At 40.8% G+C, this 12963-nt stretch overlaps 1 protein-coding gene across 1 annotated transcript in view; it reads right to left on the bottom strand.

Annotated features, from left to right (window-relative positions):
• Positions 1 to 8145, bottom strand: part of CDH20 (cadherin 20) — a gene marked incomplete at its 3' end in the record, with an annotated part of 39962 nt that extends 31817 nt beyond the window's left edge. Inside the window, exons 1-4 of the mRNA XM_079783480.1 lie at positions 7851 to 8145; positions 7205 to 7324; positions 4208 to 4375; positions 2280 to 2467 (exon numbers count right to left, since the gene is read on the bottom strand). Coding sequence (XP_079639606.1) covers positions 2280 to 2467; positions 4208 to 4375; positions 7205 to 7324; positions 7851 to 8133 — 759 coding nt within the window. The 5' untranslated portion in view covers positions 8134 to 8145. The remainder of the gene's footprint in view (positions 1 to 2279; positions 2468 to 4207; positions 4376 to 7204; positions 7325 to 7850) is intronic.
• Positions 8146 to 12963: the final 4818 nt, after the last annotated feature.

The raw sequence follows: 12963 nt of genomic DNA, 5'->3' as shown, positions 1-12963 counted from the left end.
CATTTCACTGTCTTCTCCATCTGTGCTCAGTCCCTTGGAATATCAACCTGTATTATTTTCTTTAAGTAGCATCTATATGCTTATAACTCTCACATTTAATATTTCCAGCCCAAGACTCTTCTCCAAAATCCAGACTCCTGTAACCAACAGCTACTACACATCTCCAATGGGGTGTCTAACAGACATTGCAAATGTAACATGTCCAGAACTTAATCCAACATTTGCCACCCCCTGCCTCCTTCTCTACTTGTAGACTTCCCATCTCAGTTAATGGCAACTTTATTCTTCTTGTTGCTCAATTGACTCCTCTCTTTCTTTTGTATCCGCATTCAATCTGTTAGGAAATCCTGTTGGCTGTACATTCAAAATATATACAGATTCTTATTACTTCTCACCACCTCCATTCCTACTATCCAAGGCTTAGCCACCATCTTCTCCTGTGTGTATCATTGCAGTAGCCTTTCAGCTGGTCTCTCTGTTCCCATCCTTGCCCCTATGGTCTACTCAACAGAACCTACAGAATAATTTTTTTCTGATGGAAGTTCAGTCATGTCACACATTTGTTAAAATCCTCCAGCTGTTTCCACTTTTCTCAGAGTAAGAGTCCATGTCCTTACATCGGTTTATAAAGTCTTACACAATCTGGCCCTCTTGTTTTCTGAATTTTTTCATTTTCCACTAGTCTTCTCCTCCACTTAGTCTTATCAAACTCCCTGTTCTTGAAATAAACCAAGCAAAATCCTGCCTCAGGGCCTTTGCATTTGTTGTCGCCTTTCCTCAATATCTTCATTTCCATTTCCTCATCTCCGGGCTGCCATGTACAGTTCTTATGGAAAGTCATTTATAGGGCACCTCCCAGGGTTGTGTATCGTCAACCTGCCCAACTTGATGCACTCTTCCCCCATAAGTAAGTCTTTGCATAAACATCACTTCTCTGGGGGGCCAATCCCAATCACCTGATTTAAATTTGAAGTCATTTTGGCTCTTCTGATACCACTTTTGTTCTATTCTACCCCTCCCTTTGGCACTTATCGCTTTCTAATATACTACAGGCCCGGTGCACGAAATTCGTGCACTTGGAGGGGGGTCTCTCAGCCCAGATTGTGAGAGGGCACAGGCCAGGCCGAGGGACCCCACCAGTGCACTATTGGGGCTGGGGAGGAACGCAGGAGGTTGGCCAGCTGGGGAGGGACCACAGGAGGGCTCCAGGGCGTGTCCAGCCCATCTCACTCAGTCATGATCACCCAGACCCCAGCCGCAAGCTAACCTACCGGTCGGAGCATCTACCCCCTGGTGGTCAGTACACATCATAGCAAGTGGTTGAGTGTCCTTAGCATATCATTAGCATATTATGCTTTGATTGGTTAAATGGACAGCCAGACACTTAGCATATTAGGCTTTTACTGTATAGGATTACTTTATTGACTTACTTGCTATTTTGAGTATTTTCTCCCTCTTCCATGAGCGCAGAGATTTTTGGCTATTTTATTTACTCTCTATATTAAATGCCTAGAGTAATACCTGGCACATAGGTAGACACTCAACAAATATTTGTTGAATAAATAATTTAAGATATCTTGGGTTTTTGAGTGTATTTAAAATAGAAGAGAAGGAAGGTTAAATCAATGAATTTTTGCATTAATGTATTTCCTCAGATATATATTTACTAAGATGTTAAAACTTTAATTTTAAAAAAGTTTTAGTTTTCATCTAAAGATATTCATTCATATGTGCTTTATACCACACACACAAAAAATTGATAGCTTATACTCAGAAAACTTGGTAACTTAACATGAAGCAAAGGAGTTTTAAGGGATAATCTCACTTAGCAGCTATGTTTGATAAAGCGTTTCCAGGTCTAATTAGAGTCTGTGGATCTTTAAATAGCAATTAAAAATCCCTACATGTTATTTATTGATTTATAAATGCTTTATTATTATTTATGTATTTGTGGCATACTGTGGTAAAAAATAAGTCATTCAAATACAAATATTGATTAAATCATTAACATCATTAGGGAATTAAGCTATAACAGTTTTTTAAGTGACTAAGTAGTGAGCTAGGAGAAATGACATTTATAATTTATTTTTATCACGACCTTATATCCTCTCTGTAAAATGATGACACAGCCAGTGTTTACATGTAAGCAAAAGGAGTAAGAGTTTTTTTTTTTTTTAATGGTAGAAAAGAGTGCTTATCATAGTATTTGAAGCAATACATTTTAATAGTACAACAGCCCTGATACAGTTCAAAGACTCCATTAAAATGATTTGGATTACCTTCTTCACAGTTATGATGCCAACTTGGAAATTGGGATCTGTGTTAATGTCAAAGGCATCAGCACCGTCTCCATCCACAATAGTGTACTTCATCTCTGCATTGATTCCTTCATCCAAGTCCTTGGCAAACACTCTCCCCACAGTGGAGCTAACGGGAGCCGATTCCAGTACACTCATCTGATAATGTTCTGTGAAGAAAGGTTAGAACCTGCAGCCTTGTAATCTGCCACTATAAAAAATGCCTCATCAGTATCCCATCATATAAGGCATGCTGTACTCAACATCTTTCTCCTGGTTCAACAACTAACACTTGAGTTTTACAGATGAAAACTGAGATCCGAAGAGGCTGAGCAAATGGTATTAGGTCAGACTGTACTAGACGTTTGGTAAGGAGGGGCCAGAGTAGCTTGATTGTAATCCTAAGAGTGGGCTAGGACAAAACCAAAAATATTTCTTCTTTTTTTAAAAAAATATTTTTATTGATTTCAGAGGAGAAGGGAGAGGGAGATAGAGATAGAAATATTAGTGATGAGAGAGAATCATTGATCAGCTGCCTCCTGCACACCCACACTGGGGATCAAGCCCACAATGTGGGCATGTGCCCTGACAGGGAGTCAAACCATGACCTCCTGGTTTATAGGTCGAAGCTCAACCACTGAGCCATGCTGGCCAGGCCCAAAATTATTTCTTATCTCAGTGAATCTTCCTTTTAGAGTGGCAAGAAGTATCTCACTTTTCAATCTTTCAATTCTTCCTAATGGACTATTTCCCCAAATGTTAATTCCTTCTGAGAAAGAGAGAAAAATCAAGAAGCAGAAATCTGTGTTTTCTTATTTGTCTCAGTTCTCTCCTTCTGCCTTTTCCTTAAGTCCTTATTGCTTTACATCTGGATTGCTCTCAAAGACTCCTAACGGACTCTCCTGCTTCTAGTTTCCAGCCCTGCCAACCTACGCATGGCTCTCTAACTAGGCTTTCTTTTGTGTCTATCCTTGCTCAAAAACTTGTCAGTGACTTTCATTGGACATAGAACACATTTGAAACACAAAAGACAGGTCTTCATTTCATTAAACATAAAATTATACTTGCAACTTTATTTCCAGGTCTTTATATACATTTCTATCCTTACATTCAGATTTCTATTTGAATGAGCTCTAGGAGAGCAGAAATTTCATTTGTTTTGTGTATTGTTCTATATCCCATACAAAGAAGAGTGCCTAAACCAAATAATTTTGAACGAATGGCTTCTCCCTTCCTGAATGTTCTCCTTTCTGCCTATTTACATGCATTATATTCTTCAGCCCCCTGTTGAGTTCTCATCCTTTTATGAAGCCTTCATTCATCTTAGTTTATTGTGAAGGCTTCCTTCTGCCCTAACCAAGTGGTACAGCAAATGCTGCTTCTTGGTTAATTTTTGATGAGTGTAGAAACCCAGGCCTGGGTTTCAAGTATCTTGTGCCCCTCATGCCCAATGCCCTTACAAAGCAGGTACTTTGTACCTGCTTGTGAATTGATTGGTTAGGTGGTGAGGTGGGTCACTACTTTAGTGTCCTGTGTGCATTCTCAGCCCGGGAGTATCACCCCCTAGGGTACAGGAATTGGTTCTTGTTGGGGGAGAGGTGAAAAAACCTTGGGTAATACAATGGCTCACCATTACCCAACAAAACCTAATTCCTTCATATTTAATTTTATGAAGGGACAGGGCATGACAATTAGGAAAAAAAAGTCTAAAAGGGCTCCTAGGGAGGTGATAGTGAAAAAGTGCTATGGGACATAGAAGGGAAATGGTTACGTGAGAATTGCATGATAATTGTAGGGCAGGAATCATGAATAATTAAACTTAAAGAGGAACCCAGGTCTTTCTCTTTCATCTCTGTAACAAGTGACCCCTCTGGCCTGAGAACCTGTACTCTCATTGGTTAGATACTCACTCTGGGGAAAGCGGGGTGGGTTGTCATTGACATCTGAGAGGGTGATGTTGACCGTTGTGGTCCCAGATAATCCTCCAAGCTGCCCTCCCATGTCCTTAGCTTGAATAATCACTTCATAGTATTCTTTGGCTTCTCGGTCCATGTTCGTGAGTGCCGTCCTAATTACACCTGCAGGATAGAAATGATTTTGTTTTGTTTTTAATTTTTTGTTGTTAATCCTCACCTGAGGATATTTTTTTTGCTTTTCAGAGAGAATGGAAGGGACGGAAGAAGGGAGGAAGAGAGGGAGGGAGAGAGGGAGAGGGAGAGGGAGAGAGACAGATATCGATGTGAGAGACACATTGACTGGTTGCCTCCCACATGTGCCTGGACTAGGGATGGGGAGGGAATCCACAGCCATCTATGGACCCTTCACTGGGAATCAAACCTGGGACCCTTTCGGGGTGCAGACTGATGCTGTAACCACTGAGAAACACGAGCCAGGGTGAAATGACTTTGTTTTTAAAAACAAAACCTCAAGTCCAGTTTTTAAGATTGGGTTCTAGGTTTCTCCCTTGTGCACTGTTAATATCTAGAGTCGATATGCAAGTCACCTGTATTTTATTGAACTTGATGTCAGAATCCCAGCTTCAAGAAAGTGCTGTGCTTACACAAATGATGAATAAATGCAGTTCCAGTGGGAAGAGCAGAGGGCTGATTTCCTCTGTCTGCATTACTGAGATATAACAGGAGGTGGCAGCAACGGTTCTCTGTCAGATTTGAGCTAGCAGTCATGGCGCTGTCAGGCTGCTCCATCTCACTAAAGGAAACGGGCTTAGGGCCCAGAAAACAGAGCTTCATGTGTCTGCAAATCTATGATTTTATTTAATTAATTAATTAAAAAAATTTTATTGTTGAAAGTATTACATAGGTCCTCCTTTCCCCCCCCCATTAACCTCTCATTAACCTCTTCTAGCCTTCTGCACCCCCCCCCCCCCATTGTCTGTGTCCAGGGATTATGCATAATGCATACAAGTTCATTGGTTGATTTCTTCCACAAATCTGTGATTTTAGATCAATTCTTCTTCATCCCCGAGAGCCCTTGTAGAATGAATGACTCTTCTTTAGGGAACTCACTCCTAGTCTGCTTTTTCCTGCCTCCCCAATACCTATAAGCAGGGTTGGAATTCTAATTTGATTTTCCTTTTGTTGTATATTCATTCTGTTTTGTTATATACTGCTAGCATCTGTGCTTCACTGAATTCCATGAGCTAGGACATGAAAGTTGCTCTGTGAGTTGTTTATATTGAACATGCATAAGAAATGAACTTCCCCAGACAGTAAGAAGGAGCATAGCACAGTGCTAAAACTGTTTCATTAAGCAGGTCTAAATCAAACTCCAGTGAAATGTGTTTTGATCCTGCCAAGATGTGTGGTCATGTTTTATCTACCTTTTTTTAAGCCCTAGGCAAAGATTCAAGAATTGTTTACTGCAGGTTTACAACATGACCCTTGGCTAAATAGACCTTTACATGCTAAGGGAAGGGATTGGGACCATAAACCAGTCCGCAGTTTAACTCTTATAATGTATATACTGCATTTAGTAACAACATTCTAAAGTGAAATATGCAGCTCTTTCTTTTTTTTAAATGCCCTATGGGCACAACAATAACTATCTTTTCATGTATTTTTGACCTTGACACTAAAGATACACCCTGGGAGCTGTCAAATTAATGTAAGGTTCCTCTTAGGATATAAAGGACACATTACCCTCTTCCTGTCTGTACTTATCTTCCCTGTGGCACCCTTATACTCTTCCCCATGTTTAGAATTGTTAAAGTTACTGCTTTATAGAAGTCCTTAACTACAATCTTTTTTTCTTTCCTCCTACTAATTTATAGTCCTTCACTTTTTACTTTAATGATATGATATTCTGAATGCCTGGTTCCCCTTAGGACTTCTGGGGAGAAAAAAAAGTATCAGGTTGCTCATAGAAATGCATTTTTTCTCTTTCTAATAAAGAGATGACTTTGAGCATGGACCATTGACTTTACCTCTGCGGCTATAAGTTTCTTTACTCAAGTTCCTAAGAATTATTTACTCTTAGGGCCTCAATTCTCTTGTATGTAAATGGGAATAACAATACTTCCATATGTTTCATAAGTTCACAGGAATATCTGGAGACTCAGATATGGAAGTATTTTAAAAGGGAGAAAGCCTGGCACAAGTGCAAGATAATAAGGATGTACTCATTATTCTGCCCAACTCAGAAGTATTAAAGGGACTTCTTCACAGATAAAACAAATTCTGCATTGAAAGCTCTCAGGTAAAACTGAAGAAAAAAAACAAAACAAAACAAAACGAAACCAAGCTTCCATGTATTTGTCCTTTTTTGCCACATTGCTCCTTGCCCACCCAGTTCTCTGTGCTGTTCTTCCTATTAGAGCTTCCTGCTCAGCATATGCCTTTTTTTTTGGGGGGGGGGCGGGGGAAGGGGGTAACATCCTATGCTCTTCACTCTTTTCCCTTATCAAACCTGTCTGTACCAGTGCCCATTCATTCTGGCCTTTTCCTCTGCTTAGTACAGGGTGGTTCAGTCGAAAGAAATCAGACTACATGTCAGGGGACATACCTACAACTAGAAGCACATTTTTAGGTCTTAATTCTCAATTTCCTTATCTAGTAAGTGAATTGGTGATAGATTGGATGAATTCTCTACGGGCTCTTTCTAGTTTCAAAATCAGTGATCCTGGTTCTATATTGAGCCAGGTTAATATGTCAATCCTCTCAGGTCTTCTTAGAGTTATAAAAGACCTTAATCCCTGGGAATAAATACAACCATAGGATTTTTTGAAGGCTAATGAGAAGGTAATTATCTATAGGCAGGCCTTTTGGTCTCTCCAATCATGCTCTGTACACTATGTTATAATAAATTATTAGGGAATAAATTATTATTTAATAATTTATAAATTATTAGGGAATAAAACAAATACTCCTGACTTGACTTGCATCAAATACCTGTTTTGGAGTCCACAGAAAAGTATGGTTGGCCCTGGAGAATGCTGTATACTACCCGGGCACTGTTGCCATAGGTTGGGTCATCAGCGTCGGTGGCTGTCACTTGGATAACAGAGGTCCCTGGGGAAGAGAAATAGTGGAAATCTGTTCAAATTTAATTGCTAAAGGCTGGACACAATCCCAAATGGGCAATCTTAAAGCATTTGCTAATGTTATGTTTGCTTCCTTTTCTAGGTCAAGCTTCCATAACTCCTATCTTGTACCTCTTTGGAAATTAGGGATGGTAATTATGTTTTAAATTCTTAATAACCAATAAGGACAACTCAGTTTTTTTTTGTTCTTCACTACTCTTTTAATTATACCAAAATGCTTCTCCTTTATGAACCAAACATCTATCCATCCATCCATCCATCCATCTTTGTTTTTGAAGAACTAGAACTGAATAACAACACTAGCCTTGTTATTAATTTTATATTTTATTATGGCTGTTTTCAATGTTTAGGTAGTGTCCTGCCTATGGACTTGATTGTCACTTTTGGTTCAGTTTCATAGTTTGTGAGCTATTCTGCACAATCTTTTCTGTATTTAGACAAGAGGACCTTCTATAGCGGAATCACTCTATGAGAATCAGTGAACTCCACCTTACCCACTGGTGACATTTCTGGCACATTGGCAACATAAGGTCCGTCCAGAAACTTGGGCTCATTGTCATTGATGTCTTGGATTTTGATGATGAACTCTGACTCCGGCTCCATTGGCCTGCCTGTCCGCCTGTCCAGGGCTTGAGCCCTTAAAGTGTACTGAGCCCTTTCCTCTCGGTCAAGCCTCTGAATGGCATGAATGTCCCCAGTGGTGTCGTCGATGGTAAACACGATGCCTGCACCTTCTCCTGAGAGGATGTATTTGATGGATCCATCGCCCCTGTCCATGTCTGAATGAAGCTAGGAGGGAAAAGCACCAAAATCTCATTATGGATAATGAACAGTTGTCAGAAATAAATTTTCAATTTAGTCCTAACATATGATCTCCTTTCAAATAGAAATTTTTTTCATTCAAATGTTTACAGTGTCTGCCTACAAAGAATTAATATTCATTGAACATGATTGTATCAAAGAGCAAATATAGGTTGATGAATAAGTAGTTTTTCTACTTTGCATTTAGTATCCTAAACTTACTGCTATTTTTTTAGGATGATATACGCGCATAAAGAAAAGGGTATTAGTATGCCCAACTCTTCTCTGCTCCCTTCAAACCTTCAGGCATGTAGCAGAGATGGCAGAAACCTGTTGGCTTTTTAAAATGCACAGTCCAGTGGTAAAGCTGCAGAAGGCTGCCTGAAGCACTGCTGGGACAGTGTTACTCTGAGGATTAAATGGTATAGACACCAAGAAGACACCTGAAAATATATGCACAACATCCTCAGACAAGGATGAGTTTGGAGGTTGTGGCTTTGAGCTGATCTCAGATTGACTCGCGGCCAAACCAGGCAGACAGTGATTTTGCTGCCTGTAGGAATTCAGCTGTGTCTTATCTAGGGAAGGGAAATAAGAGAACAAAATTGACCGAAAAAATAGCTGGGGATTTTTTTCGACTGAAAGAATTCTATTTAGAATATGAAGTGCTCACATTTCCTCATTCCATATACAGTATTATTATTTTTCACAATCCATATCTTCTATTTATGCAGTTAAAAAGCAGAGGTGCCCAGTTCTTATTGTGTAGAATGGAAAGCCATTTATTCAGATCTGGCCACAAAGAAATGAAAATCCATTCCATGTGGAACTCTGTTCCCAGGCAGCAGAATGGAATTGGGAGGAGGACAAGGATCTCAGGATTTCTTTAAAATTAAAAAATAAATATGCATGCATGTGATTACATATATATGTAAATATAAATATACATGTAGATATATATCTTTTCAAGGTATGTGGCATAGGACTTTCACTTAGAATGAAGCAGGTTAATTCAGGGCTTGGCAGATTATTTAGGGGAAAAAGAAAGAATAGAAGCTGATTGTTTTGAGATGTTCTATTTGTCATCTAAATAGTTTTGTTCAACAACAGTAGCAAAGCTAAGCAAAGTTGTGATCATCATAGGCCAAGTTTAAGTTCTCTGCCCATGGAGAGAGCTTATTAAGTAACTGAAGGCTAAACATCATTGCTGCTGTGGAGGAGGTTCTGGCTTCTCAGAGCCATCTGGCTGGCTGATACCAGTAGTCTGGGCTGAACCTCAGATCTGTTATCTTTGTTTTAATCTAATATGGATGAACTGGAAGATTTTAAGAACTCTGTAGACTGTGAGCTCATTGAAGTCAGAAACCATGTGGCTTTTATCTTAGTGTGGGTCCTCACATGTAGTAAATGCTCAATAAAATGTTATTGAAAAAAATAGTGTGAGATGTAGGATTATAGTTACTAGTAAAGCTGTTTGTGAAATCACTTCACCTGTGTTTGAAAGAGCTAGCAAGCATCTTTCAAGTAGCTTCTGAGTGTGTGTTTGCTGTTGCATCTGTAAGAGCAAGGGAAGGAAGAGTAGAGAGAGGGATTGCAGCAAATCAGGGGGTTGCTCTCATGAAAGGAAGAGTACCAGCTATGAAAAGGCAGGATCTGCTTACAGAGAATTGGTTTCTGGGGAATATAATTGTTACAGTTCAGGATCCAATCAGGGAACAAACCTACACTAGTTATTTTAGCAAAGAATTTAACATGAAAGGCAAAAAGGGAACCCAGAGGTTTGTGAGGGATAGTAACACCAGGACACAGCTTGGGGAGCATAGGGCAGAGGTTGGGTCTCCTAGAATCTAGATGTTTGGAGGAGGCTGGGCCTCAGACCTCTGAGATGGAGTGCTGTCCACTGGGGCTGAGGATTTTGAAGCTTAGAGAAGGTGTGCCCAGCAGCTGCCTTCTGCAGAACTGAGCTTTCTGAGAAGGGGATGCCACCCACTGGTGCTGATATTTGTGAGGGATAGTGATGAGGCTGGTGCTGTGAGTGTGGAATGAACCCAGAAACTGGAATCAGTTGCTGGCTGGATAAAAGTAGCAAGTCCCTTCTCCCCTCTCCTGCCTTGGTGGTTCTCCATCCAGAGCATTCTACTCTCAGAACCCACCAGGGAACTGGTTGGAAGAGGAGAAATTGTGGCTTGCAGAGTCCCAGCACCAGCGTCACAAAGTGGAGTATGGAAAGGTGAATATAGAGCAGAGAGACACTAGCCTAATGACCAGCACAGTAATGTGCATTCAACATTAGGGTTTGCCAGCCATAGATACATATTTGGTTGGGAAAATTGCAAAGAGGCATTAACAGCTTTTCTAAGTCACTCAGCAAATTGGCACTTTAATAAAATGTTTTATATACATATCCTTATTAAATTCAGCCATTTTTCTTCTCCAAATCTCAAATATTTTTCTTCCCCAAATCTCCTAGACAGAATGAGATGGGTAGGTAGTCTACTTAACCTAATAATTCTTTAGTCTATAAGATCTTCAGCCAAAGGAGTAGTGAATGATGGGAACATACCGATTAAGACAAATCTTAGTTGATTTAGGATCTTAAAAACAAGGGTGAGTTTCAGTCCTTTTGCCATCTTTCATAGTGCCTCATATCATTCTAGGAGTGCAGTAAGTGCTTTTGATTTGTGGTTAGACAGCTTCCGTGTAGTTGTTAACCTCAGTATGACTTGGAACTACAGATTTGTGCACAAACACGAGCTCTCTGCATCACTCTCTTTGCATATGCCAATATAACCTAGCTTTACCTCGACACTGCCTGTCTCTGGAAAGCCCAGTGTGGATTTTATGAGGCCACACCAATTACAACTGATAATTGTTGCAATAATCCTTTCTGAAATAAGCAAATACTCAGGCAGGCTCTCTAAACAGACATTTTCCAGAGCTCAAGGTGACAAGCTCATGCCCCTGGAGTGTAAAGAGATGAAAGGTAGATGAATTCTCTTTGAAAAGAAACTAAGGGGGTAAAGTGCCTGAGTAAGTGAAGAGAGAATTGTCTTCTTCATGTGGGGGTGGTACACCCAGAACAGCTTGAAACTCCCACTAATTGCTGGTGTTGGACAATGACTTTAGGGATGCATGGGGTGTCCTGTGTCCTGGGTTGGGGTAATTAGAAAAGGGTAAGTACTAATCATGAGAACTAGACAGTGCTACACAGCTAAGTATTTCCAGCATCAGGAGACAGTCAGGCTTGGTTAGATTTCTGGCCCTACCATAATATCATTGACTCTTCTGTGTATCTTTCAGGGCTGAGTCTAAAGTCAGAGCCACATGTATGCAGGGCAACATAAAGGAAAGCCAATTGCTTAAGTGTCAGATTTTGGTGTAGGTATATTTTATCTGGACTTTTACTGTTACCTTTTGTGTAACTTTGAGCAATGACAATGACCTCTGTAAGCTAAGTTTTCTGGGCTAATTACCTAAAAGTGGTGAACTGTACTTACCTCAAAGCATTGTTATGGCAATGAAATGATCTCTGTGTGAATGTGACTGACTGACACATAGTACTGTAGTAGCCCAATAAAATGTTAGGTACCCTTGTCTTTCTGCAGTGCTGTGCTGGGTTTTCAGTGTTGGAGAGGTGTAGGGAAGGCTCGGAGTGATGTTTCAGTTTCTCTCCTTGGGAGAAGAGAAGAAGGCTCTAAATTGTCCATTCATACAAAGCAGTTACTGAATACAAAATTTTTTTTCTTAAAGTAATTTATCAGTAGCCATGTACTAGTGTATCTAGTTGGAAGAAACGTTTTACAGATATCGAGTAACTGGAAATCTTTGGAATTCTGAGTAGATAGAAGGTGTGTTCATGCTGGAAATGGCTTTTAAACTGGGCCTAAGGAATTTGAATGTGATTGAACAGAGAGTAGGTGACTGCATGTCTTGGGCAGGGCAGTAGCATGGGCATACTTCTGGGGGAAGGACAAATGTGGTATGTGTGTCAGGGCCAGTAAGGAGACCCAGCTCAGTTGGGATCAGGGCTAGATTTGAGAAATTGTAGGGAGGGCTGGTTAAGGGAGGAGGAGTTATTTCCTGAAAGTCCTCAAACTGTATGCTAAGAGTTCTCCAGTGCTTTCTTAATCAGAGGAGCAATGTGATGGAAAGGGTGCTTTAAGGAGATAAATGTTCTGAGTCCTGGGGCGAGGGATGGATGAGTCTCTCCACAGGGAGGCAGGCAGTGCCTGCTTAGTGAATCTAATCATGAAGAACAGAAGGACCACAGTAATGACAGAGATTGGAGAGGATGAGGTGAATCTGAGAAAAACTGGCAAGGAATATGGACAGGATGTGGTGACTGGCTGTGCGTGAAGAAAGAAGACAAGGAAAGGGAGAAGTCAAGGAAAACTACTACCACTATTAGCACTATAACTGTTACTGCCACCACCACTACTACTGCAGGATAACAATTAAGATTTTCCTCCAAACTAGATACTGTGCTAACAGTTTTCCATGTGTCAGCTTATTTAATTCTTAACTACATCATTTTTAAGCATCTTTTATATAACTAGCGTTCCCATTGCAGGAAAAATCCTGCAATAGGGTTTCCTGCTGCACTCTACCCCGCCCTGCCTGCTCTCCTCCCTTGTCCCCCGGCCCGCCTTCTCCGCCAGCCTGCCTGCTTTTCCCTTCTCCCCCGGCCCCGCCTCCGCTCCTCCCTTCTCCCCCGGCCCACCTTGTCCGCCAGCCCGCCTGCTTTTCCCTTCTCCCCTGGCCCCGCCTCAGCTCCTCCCTTCTCCTCCGGCCCGCCTTGTCCGCCAG

This window comes from Cnephaeus nilssonii (assembly GCF_951640355.1).
Source record: "Cnephaeus nilssonii genome assembly, chromosome: 11".
Classification (NCBI taxonomy): domain Eukaryota; kingdom Metazoa; phylum Chordata; class Mammalia; order Chiroptera; family Vespertilionidae; genus Cnephaeus; species Cnephaeus nilssonii.
The sequence above is the reverse complement of the archived record's forward strand: the minus strand, read 5'-3'. Positions and strand labels throughout refer to the sequence as shown.